The sequence below is a fragment of the Mycetomoellerius zeteki genome, unplaced genomic scaffold (assembly GCF_001594055.1).
Source record: "Mycetomoellerius zeteki isolate Tzet28-1 unplaced genomic scaffold, Tzet1.0 scaffold58, whole genome shotgun sequence".
Taxonomy (NCBI): domain Eukaryota; kingdom Metazoa; phylum Arthropoda; class Insecta; order Hymenoptera; family Formicidae; genus Mycetomoellerius; species Mycetomoellerius zeteki.
In genome coordinates this window covers 1,907,343-1,928,754 of record NW_017257588.1, presented here as the reverse complement: position 1 = coordinate 1,928,754, position 21,412 = coordinate 1,907,343, and the positions used below count along the sequence as shown (strand labels likewise).

The following is a 21,412-nucleotide window of genomic DNA, read 5'->3' as shown; positions in this document are numbered from 1 at the left end:
AGAATGACTGTGATATCGTTTTCAAAGCTTAAAAATATTGTCCCAATTTTGTTACTACAATTTTATTAAAACATTACAATAATTTTGTGGCGGTAGCTATGCTAGACAAAAATGCTGCGGTGTAAGCTACAACATTATCGCAGACATTATGAAGCTTCATGATGGCTATAACAACTTTTCCGCAACAAAATAATTGTGCAGCCAAACGGCTGCGACAGCATCTTCAAAGCTCAAAATTGTAGTCCCATTTTTTGCTGCTACAACTTTGTCACAATGTCATCACGTTGTGGCAGTAACTGTAGACAAAAATGCTGCGGTTTAAGCTGAGACAATGTTATCGCAGATGTTTTAAAGCTTCATGTGTGTTACTTGGGACGTATTTTTACATTAATCATGAAATACCCTAGTTACGCAAATTGTTGTATTCATAAGATTATAAATATTACAATGATGAAAAACAATATTTTTAATGACATTTACTAAAAATTTGGTTTTTACTAATTGTAAAGCAATAAAAGGAACATTTTTAATAATATATAAACTTAAATTAAGTTCTACTCGACACTGTACTACAATTAATGCCAAAATGTGTAATGCAATATGATAATTTCTAATTTAAAAATAGTGTTTCGACCAAAAAGCTTTAAAAACAATGTTATATCACAAAAAGATATAAAACTAAACTACTTATGAAGATATAAAACGATAGAATAATCAAATACACTCGTATAAGATTATATAAAATTATATGTTATAACATCATAACAAAAAATCAACCATAACATAAAAACCGATCTAAAAAAAATTAAATAAATATAACTTGTCGAATACAAACGCATTTAAAAACAAATTTTTCTTATTTCTGTTTCCTCAGACTTTGAGACGATTCTTCTATAGACTCCAGCCATAATTGAAGTTCTTTGGTAGGCTCCGGCCTGCGTGTTTCCGGCTCGATCTCGGCAATTATTTCGTCTACCGGAACCTTCAATCCAGTTACAGTTTGTCTGCTCAATACAACGGCGCGAATAAAATTGTCCGTGAGACTGATGAACTGGTTTTCTATATAAAAATGTTTATCTTCCCAATAAATGAGCTGCAATAATGCAAATTGGATCGACTTGATTATCGCGCGTTAAAACGAAAAAGAAAAAGAAGAAGCAAAATATATATTGATCGTACCTTTGTCGTGACCTTGTACGGTGTAAAGATAGGAATCGCACGGCGATATCGTATAGTGGATGCACCTTGAACAGCACCGCCACCTCTTTTTAAGACAGCGCCGTAAATTCCTGATCTGTCATAAAAATAAAACCGCGCAAAATCCAACTCGCGTAAATACCGCGCGTTATTCATGTGCTTCAAGACCAAGTCAACATCCTGAGTGGTACAAATTCCTAAAACACAAGAGAAATCCATTTGCTATTATTATTATTATTATTATTATCATGACAGAGCAGACTAAATTTTCTTATAACCGAAGAATGTAGCTTTCCAGGTTTGATTGTTCCCGACCCGGAAAAAAATGTTATATATATGGACATATTTTATATAGAATTATATATAATTGTATATGTCAATTTTTTATATAATTATGTATAATTTTATATAATTATATATAATTATATATGAAACATTTTTTTCCGAGGAACTGTATACTATACTTGTATATGTATACATATGTCTATATCTTGTATAAGTATTTATCGTTTGAATATTTCTATTTTTAATAGTTAGTCACATTTCTCCAACTTAAATAAATTTTACTTACAGTAAAAAATTCTCATAACATTCTTAAAAATTTTTCATATTTTATGCAGATTTCTGAAAGAAAAATACCTTAAATTTCTTCAGATTTTATAAGCTTTCTACAAAAATTATACAAGGAGAAATGTTGGAAATCTTACAATCTCTTTCGAAATTCATTTTATAAAAAATTTTAGAAAAGAAACGTAGACTTTCAGCATTTCTAAAAAGCGCCCTTATAAAAGACTTAAGAAATTAAAAAAAAAATAGAATTATACAAAAATTCTAAAATTTATATTTATAAATATTCTAAAAAATTATATGAAAAATTCTACAAAATATTCTCTCCAGAGGAAAGAAGTTACATACATAAAGAAATAACTCATAGGCCTGTATTCAGAACGCGCTTACAATGATGTTAGTGCGCTAACATGCTATACTTTACGTCACGCATATTATAGAATTTCAGAGATAAAAGCACGCTTTTATCGATAAAAGTGCGTTCTGAATACGAGCCATGGAATTTGCAAATTATCACAAGAAACAATATATGTGTATGTAACTATTAAAAGTTTCTAAAAATGAATATACGATGTTCTACAGAATAAAGAAATACGCCGATGTACTACTGTACCATTCAATACAGTTATTTGCCGACCTACATAATGTAACTACGTAAATACGTTCACATGATAATGCAGCTGAATACATAAAACATAAAAACCTTATATGAAAACTATATGAAACCTATATGAAAACATAAAAACCTTATATATCAACATCATAAATAAGCGTGCACCAATTATAGTAAATTATGAATATGTAGTACGTCAAATAGAACTGCGTACGTATCAAAGGTTGAGAATGAAATCTGCATCAAAGATTGAGAATAAAATTTGCATTTTTAGATATGTTGTAATAAAAATATATACAAAATTTTATACTTCCAGACATGCAAAATATCTAAAAATGCAAGTTTTATTTTCACCCCCTTTGTGATGCAGATATAATAACAATATTATGACTTTGCACGATCTATATCTCGCTTTATGTACACTAAACAAATTATTTTATTTTCCGTAATTTCACTTCCTGATGCTTATATTGATAACATCACAAATTTAGTCATTTTCTTCTTGCGCAATATTTTTTTGTTCTTCCACTTATGTTATCACTTTTCAATGTCTTTGCAATTAAAATGCTTCATCTAATAAGGCACATAAACTGATTCGTTGTACAGATTTCATACAAGCAAATTAATAGGACAATTTATTCAATGTACGATGTAATTATGATCTAATGTGAGAATTTACCATAAATTGTTGTCGTATCGAAGAGTTTCTTCTTCTTCTCGAAAAATCTGCCCCAAAGGATAGTGAGGATAATTCTCATAAAGTAATTTACGTCAAATAGAATGTAGAGGATGGCGATCATCGCCACGCAACAAGAACAAAACATTGTCAATTTTCTATCGGCGTATCTCTCGCTATCTCAACAACTGCACGAAAATAACGTCGACTCGATGTACGTCTTTTCACGGTCGATGGAAGACTGACCGTTATGATTCTGACTTGTCCGCGCGTCTGCGGTCTCCGGAAAACCGGTTTCACAAGCGTTAAAGAAAGACGCTTTAATATTCTGTTACGCTGTGAGTGACCGAAAAATTACAGCCGAAATTAAAATTGCAAATTTGTAAATATACAGATTTTGTTATAATAGAACCTCATGCATAAATCACGTTTATTGTGTTAGAAGAAAAATTATATTAATCACTTTGTATAGATAAATCGCTTTGTATAGATAAATTAATTTAATTTGTTTTTCCTCTATTTATTTGAAATTTTAAATATTTCTTTTAACGTACGTAAAGTCAATTCTGACAAACGGGAAAATCTTTCATGTATTTTTCCTCTTACAATTTAAATTTTAATACCGTATTTTACTGACTAATCTTAAATAAATCAAGATTGAATTGGAAAAGTAAAAGTGAAATTTAATAATCCTTTATTTTTTATAAAATTCTGTTAATTTTTATCAAATATTAGATAAGATACCACAGAGGAAATTAACAGCTATATACAAATAAAATAGACTACCATTAGTGTCAATAAATCAGTGACCTTGTTGATCAGCGAATTATTTATGCTCACGTATGCGCATATCCAATCAGTTACAAAACGAAGTCTGCATTCATTATGTATAAGCAAAGAGTAAAGTAAAATATCATGGCTTCTTCAGAAAAAAGAAAAATTATTATAAAATACGTGTTCATAATTTAATAGATAGATATATTTCTTCCAATGTGTGAAGGCACCTAATATACTAGTTAAATACACAGGCATCCATTGTTACAATAAATGTAAATATTTAGTATGTTGCATTTAATATTAATATTTGTTATTTCCCTGCCGTATTCATAATCGATTTTATGTTATGTAGAAAAAAATTTTAATGTATAACATGTAACAATATATTTAATCAGCTATAGTTACTAATAGCATGTTAAAAGAGAGTATTCTATATTTTTATATACAATAGTAACATTCATTTCAGTGCACATAAAAAATCCAGAGATGGACGCGTTATTTGCCATTCCTGGAAAAATATATCTTGCTTCTAATTTTGAGGTATTCTTCTTTTATCATTTAATGCAAAAATATTAAATGTATACAGTTACACAATTTTCTTAATGTGCACTATATGCCAAATTTCAATTAATTCGGCATTTTAACATAACACATCATACATTAATTTTTTAAGCTCAGACATAAATAATCCCAGCTATGAACGCTAAATATTCCATGAAGGATTCCATTGAAAAGACTCCTAAAATCCCAAAAAAGAACATTTCAAAAATATACCGAAATATCTACGGAATGTAAAAATAACATCCAAATATCGGTTAAAAATTTCATTTATATGTACATATATCATTATTTCAGAAATTCCGGTCCGGTCGTCCCTAACTCACCTTTTAAACAAAATTTTATTATGAAGAAGGTGTTTCATGTGCTTTTACCAATTTTGGGAGTCACTTCACAAACGAAATACTGCGCTCTTTATATTCTCTCTCAGGTAATTCGTATTTACGAGTAAATGCTCTCTGTCGCGGCCCCCTCTGTCGGCGAAGATGTGTATTCCTTATATAATATATACAAGGAGTATTCATACAATATTTTAAACATTTCATCAACATTTACACATACCGTGACGATTCTTTTACTGTTCCAGAATATTCAGCATATTGGGAATATGAATCGAACTTTTTATGAATATTTAGCGTTAGATGGGAAATATTATACAGCCCTATTCGAAAATATTAGGCATCATAATTAACCATTATTTAAAGTTAGAGTTTAATTGATTTTAATTAATTTTTATGATATTTGCTATAAATTATTCTTTGTTTTAAGTATCCTTTAAATTTATATATAATATCAATAACCAGTAGATAACAATGTAGATAGAAGAAATCCAGACAAAAATTGTAAATGCCTAATATTTTTATCAAAGCTGTATAATTATAAAATACGAAAGTAACAAAAAATTATTACATTTTTCTTTAAAAAATTTTTTTTTAATTTATGAAGCATGTTCGGAAAGTAAGGTTACAACATGTCTATAGTTCAGAGAAAAATTTTTTGTTTCAAAGTTGGCACACCTGCTTGGAGGGAAGGTCCCAGTGAAGAGAACAAGCGGCGGAGGGGGTCAGTAGCTTGACTGGTTGCGTCAGAATCGTGTCATAACATGAATCTGGCAATTCCCGATCTCGCCAAGTATGAAGTGCGAGCCGTCATCCGATATCTCGTTATCGTTAAAAATGAAAAGCCCGTTAGATTCATTGTCAGATTCATGTTAATTGTTATGACACGATTCTGACGCAACCAGTCAAGCTACTGACCCCCTCCATCGCTTGTTCTTTTCACTGGGATCTCCCCTCCAAACAGATGTGCCAACTTTGAAACGAAAAACTTCCCTCTGAGCTACAGACACGTTGTAACCTTATTTTCCGAACATACCTCGTACTTATAATCATTTTCTTTTTCTAAGAATTTGACCAATCTATGTTTTAATAAAAAGAGGAAGAAATAATCGCTTACTGCAATTAGATTAATTATTCTTATCCCTGATTACAGAATACCAGGCTTGCAGTAGGTCATTATTAATCATTTATTTTGTCGTAAGGCCGCGCTAATTTCCACTTCTCAAAGACAATTAAATACATAAGTAGCGAGAATCTTTAATCAATCTTGTTACGGAATTTCCCCCAGAACAACACCCATCATCCGGCAATTAAGGATAAAAATAAAGACTACATTCCGCTTGTTACACAGTCGTGGTTGTGTATATCGGTGCTAAAACGCCGCTGGACGTCGCGGCGTCCGTTTGTCAGCAACGCGTCGTTATCGTGATCGGTTCCTGTCTCAACATCGCTGATGATATTTCGTTACTTTCCATCCACCTGCTCACTTCGGGTGGCATCTCTGGTCGCACAGGAGATACCTAATGACACATACCATTTACCTTAGAGAGATAAAAAGAAATAATCTCTCGCTGCGATTTATTATACATGTTAATTGTTCTTGTTCTCGATTATGGAATATCAGGCTTTGAAACAATATCATTTTTACTTTTTTTTTAAATTTGCATATTCTACAGATAAAAATGAAACACGTATTTCGCAAAAAAAATGAGATTTTTTTTGTGAAACTATTTACGCTCGTATAAATTATAAAAAACGTTATTCATGCGAACATTCAAATTATTATATCATCGAAATCATTAATCGTACAAAAAAAATACAAGAGACCAATTTTAAAGATCTTAAATTGTTCTATAGATGAATTATTTTTAATTTATCATTTTCATATAAATAAATTTGTCATTCATTTACAATTTTTATTAATTAAATTAAACTAACTTTATTAAATTTTGTAAAAGTATTATCATATTCTCATTTCAATTATGAAGTAATCCTGAAAATTACAAAATGGAACTCTAATGGAATATATAATTAAAAAATTCTGTTGTGTAACGGCGTGGTTCCGTATACGTATGCGTCAAAATATAGACTATAAGAGCTGTTTTCAAAATTTTTGTAAATGAATGCGATCTACTTTATGATTTTATAATGAAATTATATAGTCATATATATAACAAAATTTATTTGGTGCATTTATAAAAGGTACATGGGAAAAATTCGCCATATCTTTTTAATTTTTAAAAAACAAATCTTTTTGACACAAAAATAACGTGTGTTACGACTTTTTGAATATAAGACATGAAAAACAGAGTCAACATAGAAGCATAAAGTGTAAGTCTTATCAATATTACCAAAACCTTAACCAAAGTCTTCATTTCGTAACATTATAATCAACATGTACGTTTTCTATTGTAATAAACAGTCTTGACAGCAATCGTTTAAAATTCTTGCAGCGTTCTCCAAATATATGATCGCAATTAATTCCTACCTGCATTACACCTGCTTCAACATTTCCATTCTGCTTCACCCTACGATTCAGTAGGGCGCCAATAACAGTATCGGCGCTACAATTTAGAAGTCTTTGCCTGCAAATCGCGATTGCCCTTATAAAGCCATCGCTCGGCGTGATAAATCGATGCTCCATGAAAAAACTCCTCTCATCCCAATAAACGATCTAAGAAAAAAAATAAAATTATATTACTTAAGCTTATGTATTTGATCGGTCGGTTCTTTGTAACTAACTTGCATGATTTGTCTTTTCTTTTTTTTTTTCTCTAATGGAAAGTGAAAGAAAGGAAAGTCAAATCATTTAAAAAATTCAGATAAAAAGAACAGACAACATATAAAAAACGAGACATAAGACATCTTAAAGATGTCCAAAAGATGTCTTAGGATATTTAAAAAAAAGAGACGTCTTAAAGACATTTTTAAAACGTCTTATGTTCCGATTTTGTTGTCTGGATAGCTAAAATCGATAAAAAATCGGTGAATTCGATGAATTATATTAACCTTGTGAAAGAAACTGTTTTAACAATTTTTTTCACAAGGCTAATATAATTCATCGAATTCACCGATTTTTTAACTTTGCATCATAAAGTCTCCATTTCATTCACAAGAATAGACACTGTTTTTCTGCATTAGAGTGTTAAACTATCAGTTAATTGAGAATTAAATCGAAACACAATTATTACCATAGTAATCTTGGCCCGTATTCAGTAGCGCGTTAACCTATGGGTTTTTGGGGCTTGAGCCCTAAGACGCCGAAGTGGCAGGGGCGTGGGCGCCTGGAGATACCACAATTTAAAAAATGAAAAGAATTAAGTTATTCAAACAAGTGCATTTTTAGCCTGAAAAAAATGTTTCATGTATAATTATATATAATTAGATAAGAAATTGAAATATTTTATATACAATTATATATTATTATACATATATCAAATATGTCCATATATAACATTCTTTTCCCAGATAATTTTGCGATTTTGTAATATCGTCGAATAATCGATAAATAGCAACTATCGTTATTAAGTGTGTACTTGATGTATGCACTTTCATATAATAACAATTTAATAATGATGTTACAATTTTTAATGAACAAATAATCAGATTTGGGCTCTTGAGATATTAAAACAATATTAAACAAAAAAGATGGGCAATTAAGAGCCTTAAAGCGCGATAGTTAGTGCGATTGTATTTTCAAATAGAGTTCTATTCTTACATCTGGAGACACAGTAGTGTCTCGGCGCTAAGCCAAATGCATCGAGGCACTGCCGTGCCTCCTTTACACGAGCCGGCGAGTTGCGGGAGACTGAGACTATCTCAATAACGGCTGAACTGATCAAGTTCTATATACGCTCAATTGATAGTCACCACTTTGATTGTATAATAAAAGTGCTTTTATTTTTTTTCTACGTGCCCTACAAGCGGAGATATTGCGATATAAAGTCCTAAATGTTTGAATTTTATCTGAATTTTAAGATACGTTGTTATTATCGTCATCGTCGACCAGGGGAAATGTACGTTTCGTTTTTTCGATAATATATGGCTTTTGACTTTATGTCATCTATCTACATATATATACCAACAGACTAACGTTGCATGGGAACCGTTGTATATACGATGTGACGCGCGCGGGGCGCAAATTATTAAAATGAAATATCGAGATTACCGTTGAGGAACTGTGTGTCTATCTAGTCTAGGTATTTATCGCGTCGAGGAAGTGTGTGTCTAGGTGTTCGCCATCGAGGAAATGAGTGTCTAGGTATTTGCAGTCGAGGACATGGGCGTGTAAGTGTTCGCCGTCGAGGAAGTTGGTGTCTAGGTGTAAGACATGCAACCACAATAGCGGATCGCTTCGGATTGGTTACGCGATCATACGATACGTGGCAAATACGTTTCATGGGACTTCAGCATTAGGATCTCTAACTCGTAACTTGCGTCAACCAATCAAATCATATCAAATTGTATCAGCTACTACGCGTTAGTCTAGTTGAGATGATTTGATTGGTCTTTGTATTCCTATTGAAGGATCTTCCTATTTTGATCCAAATGACTTTAATTCTTCTTATATGAAATTTTTATATTGCAATTCATTCAAAGATATTTTTCTTTCCAACCAAAGTAGTAGTTACAAAATTTTATCGTTCGTATCTGTAAGAGATTACCTTTTTAAAAAAAGGTAAAAACGGCGCTAAGCATATACGTGCTTCTCCAATAGAACCTAAGTGATACGTATCTTTTTATTATTCTAACTCAAGTAATAGCAGTTTTAATTCTTTTTCAAAAATATCCTTATTGAAGGTCCTCTTATTTCAATCCAAGTAATGGCAGTTTTAATTCTCTGTCAAAAATTATTACTCCTCGAAAAAAACTAATGTACGAAATTAAAAATTAAAACCTAAATTATATAGTCTTAATTAACCAAGTTAAATTCTATAAAACGAAAAAATTTAATTTAAATAAAAAATTTTTTCTAAATAGAATTTTTCTAAATAGAAAATGTAAAGACACTTGGCGGTGCTAAATCGAATATGACAAACTGTAAGACTAAAAAAATAGAGGTAATCCATGTACGGGTAATGAAACATTACTGAAAAAAAAAGTCATTAGAAATGTTGTCGTTATTGGGGTGAGAGAGAGGCGCTCACAAAGATCACAAGCCTCTGGGCGCAACTTTTCTTAACGCGGCCCTGCCCGTATTTGATTTGCGTAAATGTATACAACCGCCACTCGTGCATTTATTTGGTACCTTGATATACAACCTTGTCTCTTGCAATACATAGTTGAATGCGTCTGTTAAGAACATTAAGGACAAACATCTCCATAAGAAGAACCGCCATGAGTTTCGAGACTGTGCGTCATACGATCGCGTGGTGCATTGCAATTACGAAATCAAATGGCGTTTACTTTAGGATCATGAATACCTTGAAAAAAAAATAACTGACGCGTCTATTGACGCTATTCGCATCCGGTATATGCAACGTTTCAATCCTCTTGTGGCAGACTAATGTAATGTGTGCGGCTGATACTTTGTATAAAAGATGTTATTCTCGAGAAAAACAACCTAAATTCGACAAGATGGTTTTACAAATGTCAGTGATACACGTGGTAGTTATTTAAACGTTAGCAATGAAAGCGCATGCCTCGAAATGTAATTCTTTATTATAAAAAATTCTTAATCTATTAATTATTATTATAACAAATATACTACAAACTCTTTTAATGAACCGATGTTTTTTTTCTGTGTTCGCGTAAGTAAGAATTTTTTCTCTTCACCTGTGAAAGAATGTTACGCGTACTCAAATTTAATTTTCTTGAATTACCTTAGATGTTATTTTAAAAATCGTTAGCGGCTTGATGAAACGCCTGTAACGTATAGTGGCAGCTCCTTGGACAACACCTGATCCTTGAGAACAAACTTCTCGGTAGAGATCGGTCCTTTCGTAAAAGTCGACCCTCGCAAAATCGAGCTCACGAAGATACCTCGCATTATTCATATGATATAAAAGCGCGTCCACATCATTGGTAGTGCAAATGCCTGCAAAAAATATTGTAAGATAATTATACACTAAAATAATTTTTTAATCTATAACATAAATATGGTAGAGAGCGTCAAGGATCGGTTAAAGTTAGATGTTTCGAATAATATAATATTCTTGGATTCATGAATTTAATTTATCTCAGATATTACTGTGCTTTCTCGCAATAAAAGTTTCTTATTTGAAATAGAGGGATTATATATATACGCGAATGACCGAATGTTTCGGCTCGCGATTATTAGCATCAGATTGATTGTATTTAAATGTCCGAACGTTTCGGCGCACAGTCACATCTGAGATAAATTAAATTCATGAATCCAAGAATATTATATTATTCGAAACATCTAACTTTAATCGATCCTTGGTGTTCTCTACCATATTTATGTTATACATAAATAATTCGGCTGGACTTTATTTGAATCTGATTTAAAAACGTCTATTACATTGCGAACTACTATTTTATTTGCTGCTGATGATTACAATAGTTGAACGATTAAGATGTAAATGCGTGTTATGTAAAAGTAATAAAAACGCGTTTATGTTATATGTATAATGTGCGATATAATTATAGATTTGTGGTACAAATACAAATGTAATAGTTAAAATTCAATGGTTAGAAAATTCGATGATTAGAATGATTACGATTCAAAGCTTCACACACTTAAAGATATACTGTAGGATACTGTAGGTATTAAACATCGAACATTTCTCACATTCAAAAGGCAGGAAATTCAGTTCCTCGATGTTTCATACATATTCAAACTGTATATAAAACTGTATTTCTATACAATTGATTGAAATCAGACATTGTTACGTTACATAATGACATTATACATACAATGAAATATGATGATTTTAAGACATAGTTGATTTTAACTTTGGATGAAGTTAAAAGAATTAAGGACGCGTAACTGCGGCCGAGTACTTGCTTATAAGTATGTATATAAGTATATACGACTAATCGGTCATTGCATTCGCTGAAAAGCTACACATGAATCGTATTATGAGCAACGTAAATGTAAATAAAATCAAATACTAGTAGTTATCCATACAGTGACCATACGTTATTTATTGTAAAGTCCAATCCTTTATTTTAGGTAGCTATATCTTGGATTTTATTTATCTTTTCAAAGATTTTATTCTTTATTTTAATAATACAAGTTAAAAAGAGAAAAGCACTACAGAAATAAAATCAGTAAATAAAATTTCAATTTGTCAATCATAGCCAAACACAAGGTGAACGTGTGTAATTAAAATTAATGTAAAATAACAATTATAGATGACGATTATTTGACGACGACTCTGTACTGAACCCTATTTTGTATATTCTAATTTCTTTATTAATATTTAGAAGGATATGAAATCGTCAAATCGAAATCCATAATTGTTGTTTTACATTAATAAAATTTAATTACACACGTTTACTTTGAGTTTGGCCTTGATTGGCAATTCTGTTAACTAATTTTATTTTAATAATATTACAAAATTCCTTTTTCTAATTAGCATTTTAATGTGTAATGTATTAACGAGCGAATTCTTACGATACTTATTGACAAATTTAGTTTTATGTAAAAGCAATATTAGCCCAAACAAAATAACAAATCGTCGCAATGACGTCAAAATGAGTTGTAGTTGATTAAAACGTAACTTTTAATAATCAGATTTGCAGCTATTTTGATATTATTTTGATATTATGACGACTTGTGCTTTACTTGAGAGTTATACTGTACAAAAACATTTCAGAAATTAATGCGCAAGTGCGCGTTACTTCTGACAATCACAAACTAGTTTGAAAATATTTAGGAATAAAGTCCTAAAATTTTTCAAATTTATAATTTTTTATTTTTTCTAAGAAAATATGGTCTCCGTAACTATCTGCTAGAAAAAGTAACATAAATTTAAAAAGAATACTTTTCTCATAAGGAAGAAATTTAAAATTGGTATTTTGAGTTACTCAAGCGCGTTATTGCGCAATCAATGTTCCGGATTCGTGACATTCCACCTACCAACTAATTCCGCATATTATAGGTCAAGGTAGTAGATAACCGAAAGGAATCGTAAGGATTCCTAGATTATATCGTAACGACAAAACGATACGTGTGACGACTCTTCAATGTAATAGTCTTTTAACATCTTGTTAATTAATGTTAAATCGTCACGGTCGTTTAAAATTATTGATAGAATACAAATTTCTGGTGTATTTAATTTTATAGACGTTGTTAATTAAATCTTTTTGTTAAAATAGCCGAAATTGTAAGGATTATATCATAACGACAAAACGACGTGTGTGATAACTCTTCAACATAATCACCTTTTAATGTTGCATTACTGTAGTTGCATTGGAAATTGTTGGACAAATTAAATTGTCTATATATTCTCAATTTTATAAACATGATTAATTATATCGTTGCTAAAATAACTAAAATTGTTAAAATTATATCGTAATGATAAAACGATGTATGTGATGGCTCTTCAACATAATCACCTTTTAATACCTCGTTAATTAATGTAAAATTGCTGCGATCGTGTTGGAATTTATTGAACAAAATTGCCTATGTATTTAGGTTGCGTTCGGAAACATCACCCGAGTGCCTCTATGTATCGTTTTATCCTTATTGTTCACCCAATGTTAAATAAGGATAAGATGATACACGAGGCACCCGGGTGATGTTTCCGAACGCAGCCTTAATTTTATAGGTATAGTTAATTAAATGTTGTGTAGAATAATCGCCAAAGAAAGAGAGAGAGAGAGAGAGAGAGAGCTGCAAGGATTTCATATAGAATACAATATAAAAATATTTTTTCATGTTTCTGACATTAATATCATTCAAATGTGCATATTTTCAAAAAGAATTCTTATTCTTCAATAAAAAGGTTAGGTATAGTGAAAATTAGATAAATCTGTATTAATTATTTTACGGTATTTATTATATAGTGGTTCTAAAGAATAAAAATGAATTTTAATTAATAGCGTAATTCATGTGAGATTGCGATTAAACATATATTTTCTAAATACTAATACATTTTCTAAAAACTAATGCTAATAAGACATATCGATGGATTTCATCAATTAAAATTCAGCGTATATTTCTCACGTACCGTAGATCACGGTTTCATCAAGGATGTGCACCCTTTTTTTGCAATAACGCGCGAGGAAGACGGTGAGGAACATGCGTAGAAAATAATGAAATTCGATGAGGCCGTAAATGAGCACGATGGTTACGAAGATTCCGACCAGGACCCAACAAGTCATCATCCTCGCGCCGCACGGTTGCTGCTCCACAAAAATCAATCCGGCGACAAGCCGGACGCTCTCCGGTCGGACGTGGCTAGACTCTTGGATATCTTCCACCGCCGCAACACCACTCGCACCGGTTTATCGATTCGTCTGGGCAGTCGACGGTGTTCCTCGTCCCATCAATAAGAATGCAGGTTGCGCTCGCACCATTTCGAAAGACCGCGGACGAATTGCAGCGACGTCAATAGATTCATCTTAAAATGTTGGATTATGTCATTCTGACGAGCCTTGTATTGATAGAAATTAAAATCTGGACTCAAACTTGATTTCCGGCGTCCGAGGGTCAGGGTTTTTAAACTAAGGTTTAGCAATCACGAACGATTCATACTTTACATTACAGTAAAAGCTAATAATATCTTCGTTCATAATCATACACTCTCTCGAGTGTAACGAATTTTATTACGGCACGCGTGTTGCAAATATTAAATATTAAAATTGCAGCTTGACAGACACACACACACACATACATCGACGTTAAATAAATAGTTAATAGTAATTTTATTGACAACTGACAGCTGACTATCAACGATCTCTCCCACAAAATTCATATCAAAATAAATTAATAAAATATAATGCCGACAATGTTAATAATTATTTAATAAAACAATTTTGTCAAAAATTTCAAAGAACGATGAAAATCAGCATAATGAAAAACAATGTTAATGTCAGACGTATGAGTTGCGTTCAGAGAGTGCGTTATCAGCACTATTGTATCTCATGTTATCTTTATCGTTTTTAGATGTAAAATAAAGACAGAATGACGTGATAGGGCTAATAATATACTCTCCCTAAAAATGGCCTGACACAAAACAAAATTAATTAATGATAAAATGAAAGGAAATAATCCGCGCATGCTTTATAACCTTGTTCATGACATAAAAAAGCAGGTATAACATTGTGCATATATCAATAGCATACTAAAACAGCTAATTAAAAAAAGAGCCTAAATTTATTATAGGTATTCTGCATTGATAGAAACACTACACGTATCTTAATGTACTGCTTTAACCTTGCCGATTTGAAGGTAAGCGAAAAACGAGTCAGAGAACCGGTTCCTATACTTCCTACCCATCCAGCATACTTTATCCGAGGGATGTCCGGGGAGCATTTATAGGATGCAAGGATATCCTTTCGACGTTTTTAAGACGTCTCTTGGAAGCCTATGCTATATGGATATAAGATTTGTATCTATTTCAAATAAAATTCTTTTGAAATCACCAATTATTTTATTCGCAACTCATTTGTTGTAAATTCGTAACATTATCGTGAAAAATTTCTGAAAATTTCTAGTCTTGTAAAAAAGACGATTCATTCTGTCGAAAGATAATACATAATACATAATACATATAGCGTGTATGCGTAACGTTTACCTTGTTCAAATAAGGGAAGAGAAACTGAATCGAGTACGATTAGCGTCGGTATGCTAACCGATTATTTCCACTGACTGGCAAAAGAATCGGCAAAAAATCGAACAAGATAAAGCAATAGACTTTTGCACCGCATACAGCCCCGCTTTCGATACTTTCGCGTTTACTGTCACATTATCAGGCGGAACACGTTCTCCCTGACCCATCGTGCCGCAATTGTATTGTTCTCTTCCCAAAAATTTAGCGTCTACTTACAAAGTCCATCTTTTTATGTAATACGCACAATGTCACTTTCCTTGACGTATCTCATTCGATTAACACTTACAAGATCTCCGATGAACCTTCGGTAGATTTTGCTAATAGTGCCGCCGATCCGACAAAATCTTCCGAAGACGAGGCCCGGGCCCAGTACCAAACGGAGGAATACGCGGAATAAGATTCGCACACCGGTACGCACCACGTCCGATGATGAAGTCTTATCCCGCCGATGACATCTCGTACACTGATGACGACGTCCTCGACTGGCGGCCGTTGCCGAGAGATGTCCCTTCCCAAAAGCCGCATCTGCGCCGAGGACATCCAACTAGGAAGTCCGACCTTGGGTGGGAGGTTCAGAGCGGCTAAAAAAACTTTGACATCATGGCTAACAAGTTAAAATTTAATACATGATTGATCCCGTCCAAGCCGCGAATAAAATAAAAAGGCCAAATCAAAGTCTTTAATTAAAAGGGGTGAGATCATACTGCTAGATCTGCGCATCGATGATCGATCCAATAATCGCACGCGCAATAAGGATCATAAAAAAATTAAACAAATATATGTTATCGGCATTGATGTTTTAATAATAAAAATTTTCTTTAATTACTTACTGTTTAAATTCTCTTTAAAGATTCTCAGCTCACTAAAGATCTTCAGATTAATGACGTTAGAATAAAACACAATGAAAATTCTTGCAAAATATAATAAAATAAAAATATTTTTAGTAAAACAATATTTGCATTTAATAGAACACGCTCATAAAATATACTGAAAAGTTTTCTTTTATTTCGAAATAGAATAAAATCTATTTATTCTAATTGAACAGCTTTCACATAGCTCGTTTCTGATTAGGCATGGTCCTATTTAAAAAATATATGATTATTTATTGATATTATCGAAACACAGGAGAGTTATCGATATATTTTACAAATCTATTCTACCGATTACAAATATTTTATTAAACAATATTCACATCTTAATATAATCTTTATTTACAATAAATGTAAGCTGCAATTTTTATATTTCTATATAAATAAATATTAATAAATTTTATAAGAATTTTTATTTGTTTTTTTTTTCTTTGACATCAAAATCTGAAGTAAAATAGTAAGTAAACAAGCCTTATCAGATTGAATTTATGAATAAGATCATGCCTTATATGCATGAAAAATCGTTAAATTTGCTATTAAAAATAATTATTATATTAGTTTTATAGACAATTATAAAATTTATCGTTTAAAGACCATATCTGTCAGCTTCAGCGTTGATTTTAATGCCGCTTCCGTCAATATCCTTGAAAAGTTCGATGTAGCAAGATTATCACTATAGGCAATATTATCGATGAAATGCAAAGCTTTGCGGAATCGCACGCCGTTCCCTGTTTGACGAGGGAAGTGATGTTTGCATTGTTTCTTAGTAAATGCGTTAATACTACAAAAGATAAGAAAATACGTTCTGAAATCGGATGTGAAGAACAATGGAATTGCATAACAGTAATATATGTATCATAAAAATAGAGTCGTATATCTATTTCCTCTCCGTTTTACATTAAAATCAATGATTTATTAAAAAAAAATCACTCTTTCTGTTATCTTTGCTTTACAATCAGAGTGACGTATCTATATAATATAACTTGAAAACTTTCCGCTAGTCCGCGTATTTTTTTTATAAATAAAACATACATATGTATACGTATATAGACAAGACGCATTATCCAACGTGCGTATGATAGGCGTAATTACTGTATATATATCATGATTTGATTAACAGCCATTTGAAGGCTGAGCATGTACGGACAACGCTAATATTACGTTTCGGTCCTTGCATTGAGGAAGCGCTTTCGTGCTGATGTTTTATGGAAAACGCGTCCGAAGCGACGGACACGAATTCGTCGCGAAATCGAGACTGAGGAAGAAGTCATGCACTATACGATAATTCTCTAACAATTCCTCACTTCCTTGCTTTTTCTCCCATACATAAATAATCATATACCATATACAATCTCGATTGAGTCATTAAAGATAATACCTACGGATATAAATAATAAAATAATTGAATAGCTAAGTCGAAGGCTAACTCGTACCATTTGTGATCTCAAAGTCTTTGACTCTAAAAGTTTCAAAGTAAATGTTTATAAAAAATTGATATTTAATACTTCATTATTTTGTAAAAATACATGTAAATAAATATACAAACACAGATGCAAAAATATTACTTCACTGAAGAAACAAAAAAGAAGACCCTAATGTCATCAGCTGAAAAATTACACTCTGCCTAAAGAGGTCAGAAATTCGCAGACGAAAGGACTGTCACTCGATTCGTATCGACACAATGGAAGATCGTATGGAATCGGAAATACCGGGACAGCTGGATCCTCTTCGTCTTCAATAGGAAATGTTGTTGTCCCAGTCTGAATACAAACGACGTTCAGATGTAATAATTAATTGATTAAAACATGCGTCTTTAGTACATTTCTGTAATACATATTCATAACATTTAACATGTCATAAACTATTAAATAATATAATGCTTACAATAAGTTTTGGTATGAATATAACGCCAGCTTCATAGCTCATTATGTAATGATTATTTCGTTGGACTCCCCATGCAGCTTTACTTAGATTCGCACTGGTAAGTACAAACCAGGAAATGCTTTTCAAATCGGGCGAAATCCTTGTGTAGGATTTAATATGAGGCATCGCACGATCTCGCGCTGTTCGCTTGGCTTTCCATTGGCTATAGAAATAAATATCAAATTCTGTAAGAAAAAAAAGGATCGCTTCTAAGAAATAAAGATGAATAAAGTAATAATAAAACGACTGTAACTTACTACAAGTATGATTCTATCCACTGTTGTTTAGAATGTACTTTTGCACTGTAGGGCAAACAGCAAGATAAATTTCGACAATCAAAGCTTTGCTTGTAATTCTCTATCGAAGGGTAAATAAACTGAAAGTGCGGATGACTCTTTAAACCCTTTGTAGTCTCCCTCGACATACACGGAATTATATCTTTTGACAACCAGCTTTCGAAATTTGGTCCAAGGCTGCCTATGCTGGAACTCTGTGCAACTATAGGCCACTGAGGAGCATCTGGTGGCAATGTAGCATAACGCGATAGAACGTGCGCCAATTTCTTATACCCCCAAGAATCGGCTTCGTTATCTTTGTGAGTCCCAGGAACAGAAGCAACGAGGAACACGTTCACATCAGAAAAATTAGCCCTCCGTACCGCACATATCCACTGTGTCAACGCTGAATGTCTGTATTTATTCAAATATCGTTCGAGATCCTTTTTAAACCCTGTTGGAGATTCCCCATCACTAGGATTTGCAGATTCTGGTAGCCGGGGCAAATGAGGCGATATCCACAATCTAATCAAGATACAATAAAAAGATTATTATAGACAAACATCATATTAATAAATAAAGAATATCTAAGAATGTTTAATAGACCCTTGTGTCCTATTTTCCCAGTCGTCGGAATACAAGTTAGCAGTGGAGACAACCACCCTGATCCCATCATCTTTATATTGCAGGATCATGATCTTCGTGTGATGACAACCAAACTTGGTCGGCATGTCTACTTCTATCATAGTAATGTTGTTACTCAATTTCTCATGATCCACTCTATCACCGTACAGAATCATCATATCAGTACGTTGACCAGCCAACAAATACTGCAAGCACAACCATCCGACGTCTACCATAAAATTTAAATGAAGACTATTAACAATTTCTCCAAGACTACGGTCGAGAATCTCAGGGAATGTTATGGAAAACTGTTGATTATAAGTCTCCTTTGAATTTTCGATTCTCGTGAAGAATAAGTGGTAAGGCGCTGAAAAGGCATATTTTATTGCAAACTCTCCTGGTTCTACAACGGACACTGTATATCCAGATTGTCTCATCATCTGAATAGCCTTCTTCCTAACTTCCTTCCTTGACTTTTCGGAATCACAGGATCGATACATATCCATGATAGATGTTCCTGAACTTGTACTTTGCTCATTGCTTCTAGAACTACTTTGAGAGTCACTAATATTCTGCTGACTATCCTTAGTACAATTGCTGCTTTCTATACTCATCTGTTTCATCTTCTTTGTAACAGAAGAGCCAACTTCTGATGCCTCCATACTTCTCTTCTTTGCCTAATAAATAAGTTTATATTTACTTATTTATCTTCCATAATGTAAAATACACAAATTTATTCTGAATTTTACTAACCTTGATGGTTTCCATATGATTCTCACGTTCTTCTTCGATCAAAGCTCTAGAGAGTGCCTGAGCTTCTGCATCCATCTGCTTAAGTTTGTCTTGCCTCCTCTGCACTGTAGCTTTCTTATGTCTTTCTACTTTATCCTTCAAATCCTCTTTAGTACTTGATACATTAGTAGTAGAAGAAGATTGTGCTTTAGAAGATAAATTACCAATTCCAGACAACTGGTTGTCCTTATTTTTGTTTCTCTCCCTTCTAAGTACCATTTGTAATACTTTTAATTGATCCAACAATTGTGAACGATCATTACATGCAAAATGGAGCACTTCTGGTATTTCTATTGTGCCATCTAGCTGATCTACCAGTAATTTTTCCACTGAAATTAAAGTGACAATTATTAATATTTGATAATAATATATAATTACGTATAAAATTAATATTAAAAAAATATACAAATAGTTACAATGAGGATGTGACATTTCATCGAAGTGAATCGGATTTTTTCGGTAACATTTCTCCATAAAAGGGCAAAGTTTCTTTTCTGCAAGTCAGATAAATGATAAATAAATAAATAAATAAAATACTTTAAAATCCAGAGTTGACAGGTAACACGTTCAATATCATCACCTATAGAATTCATTGTTGTAATAGAGATTGAGCGAAGGAATTTACACAGGAAACGTCTGTGCTCGACGTCAATCACGAATAATTGACTAGTTCTAAATTTCTTTATATCTTTCAAATAATATTATGTAAACGTAATCATATGGAAGTCCATATATTTGACAAGAAAGCAATAAATGGTTTCACACAACGTTACTCGTCCTAGAACTCCACAAACGTACAGGAAAAATAAGCTCAAGCAATACGCCATCTATAACTGCTTTGGAAATGGAACTTTGTAGCCAGATTCAGCATTGCAGATAAAATCGTTATGTTATCTATAATTTGTGGACCTACGCTATGGAATAAAACGGAATAAATTCCATCAGATAAAATCGTTATGTTATCTATAATTTATGGACCTATGGAATAAAACGGAATAAATTCCGATCAGAAGTCATTCTGAGAATAATTGATCCATAATACATTAATATGCCTACATATTCCAGAAATATAATTAATTAAATAAAACCAAAATTACACGTTTACGCTCTCAAATAGGACAACGTGTATAAAACGATATGAAATCTTGCATAAAATTTGTAATCTAAAATATATTATACATATATATTTACAAAAACAAATGCAGAAATTCTGATCTTTTCTGAAATACTGATAACTATTTGCTCAATTAATTTCGATTTTCAGCTAGAGATCCTGGCCCGTATTCAGAAAGCGCTTTTATCGATAAAACATACTTTTTATCTTTCTATAATATACGTAAGAAATTCTATAATATACGTAAAGCTGGTTCTACATTGGTCACATCGCAACATTGCAAGAGTTGCGATCCAATCAACGTCAAGTTAGGCCGGAATCAGACTACGCATTGAAGATTGAGGTTG

The 21,412-nt window shown here is 32.2% G+C and overlaps 4 protein-coding genes across 7 annotated transcripts in view; all 4 read right to left on the bottom strand.

Annotated features, from left to right (window-relative positions):
• Positions 1-817: 817 nt before the first annotated feature.
• On the bottom strand, positions 818-3,382 carry LOC108728138 (protein THEM6). The gene is made up of 3 exons (XM_018456531.1): positions 3,057-3,382; positions 1,180-1,394; positions 818-1,093 (listed from the first exon to the last, which is right to left on the bottom strand). Exons 1-3 carry the CDS (start codon positions 3,199-3,201, stop codon positions 857-859), a joined length of 597 nt encoding a protein of 198 aa, XP_018312033.1. The 5' UTR covers positions 3,202-3,382; the 3' UTR covers positions 818-856.
• A 1,961-nt stretch (positions 3,383-5,343) lies between these two features.
• On the bottom strand, positions 5,344-15,915 carry LOC108728137 (protein THEM6). Of its 4 annotated transcripts, none has more exons than XM_018456527.1 (5): positions 15,755-15,915; positions 13,864-14,256; positions 10,549-10,763; positions 7,215-7,400; positions 5,344-6,246 (listed from the first exon to the last, which is right to left on the bottom strand). In XM_018456527.1, the coding sequence occupies exons 2-5, from the start codon at positions 14,018-14,020 to the stop codon at positions 6,133-6,135; spliced, it is 672 nt and encodes a 223-aa protein (XP_018312029.1). In that variant the 5' UTR covers positions 14,021-14,256; positions 15,755-15,915; the 3' UTR covers positions 5,344-6,132. The 4 variants fall into 4 exon arrangements, with proteins under 4 accessions (XP_018312029.1, XP_018312031.1, XP_018312032.1 ...); XM_018456529.1 differs by lacking the exon at positions 15,755-15,915 and adding an exon at positions 15,685-15,746; XM_018456530.1 differs by lacking the exon at positions 15,755-15,915 and adding an exon at positions 15,713-15,731.
• A 2,007-nt stretch (positions 15,916-17,922) lies between these two features.
• On the bottom strand, positions 17,923-20,635 carry LOC108728140 (tyrosyl-DNA phosphodiesterase glaikit). The gene is made up of 7 exons (XM_018456533.1): positions 20,532-20,635; positions 20,368-20,445; positions 19,913-20,280; positions 19,142-19,836; positions 18,518-19,060; positions 18,222-18,423; positions 17,923-18,097 (listed from the first exon to the last, which is right to left on the bottom strand). Exons 1-7 carry the CDS (start codon positions 20,542-20,544, stop codon positions 17,951-17,953), a joined length of 2,046 nt encoding a protein of 681 aa, XP_018312035.1. The 5' UTR covers positions 20,545-20,635; the 3' UTR covers positions 17,923-17,950.
• Positions 20,636-20,921: 286 nt separating this feature from the next.
• LOC108728054 (probable tyrosyl-DNA phosphodiesterase) overlaps positions 20,922-21,412 on the bottom strand; it is a 5,195-nt gene continuing 4,704 nt past the window's right edge. Inside the window, exon 7 of the mRNA XM_018456404.1 lies at positions 20,922-20,929. Within this exon, the coding sequence (XP_018311906.1) occupies positions 20,922-20,929 (8 nt within the window). The remainder of the gene's footprint in view (positions 20,930-21,412) is intronic.

Excerpts from the sequence above, each read along its gene's own strand:
- LOC108728138 (XM_018456531.1), bottom strand. The coding sequence starts at position 3,201 with ATGTTTTGTTCTTGTTGCGTGGCGATGATCGCCATCCTCTACATTCTA. Across the intron at positions 1,395-3,056 it reads CGATACGACAACAATTTATG|GAATTTGTACCACTCAGGAT; the intron begins GTAAATTCTCAC and ends CTTGTGTTTTAG. Across the intron at positions 1,094-1,179 it reads CGTACAAGGTCACGACAAAG|CTCATTTATTGGGAAGATAA; the intron begins GTACGATCAATA and ends GCATTATTGCAG.
- LOC108728137 (XM_018456527.1), bottom strand. The coding sequence starts at position 14,020 with ATGATGACTTGTTGGGTCCTGGTCGGAATCTTCGTAACCATCGTGCTC. Across the intron at positions 10,764-13,863 it reads TGATGAAACCGTGATCTACG|GCATTTGCACTACCAATGAT; the intron begins GTACGTGAGAAA and ends TATTTTTTGCAG. Across the intron at positions 6,247-7,214 it reads TTGAAGCAGGTGTAATGCAG|GTATCTCCTGTGCGACCAGA; the intron begins GTAGGAATTAAT and ends ATGTGTCATTAG.
- LOC108728140 (XM_018456533.1), bottom strand. Across the intron at positions 19,837-19,912 it reads ATCATATGGAAACCATCAAG|GCAAAGAAGAGAAGTATGGA; the intron begins GTTAGTAAAATT and ends CTTATTTATTAG. Across the intron at positions 19,061-19,141 it reads TGGGAAAATAGGACACAAGG|ATTGTGGATATCGCCTCATT; the intron begins GTCTATTAAACA and ends TATCTTGATTAG.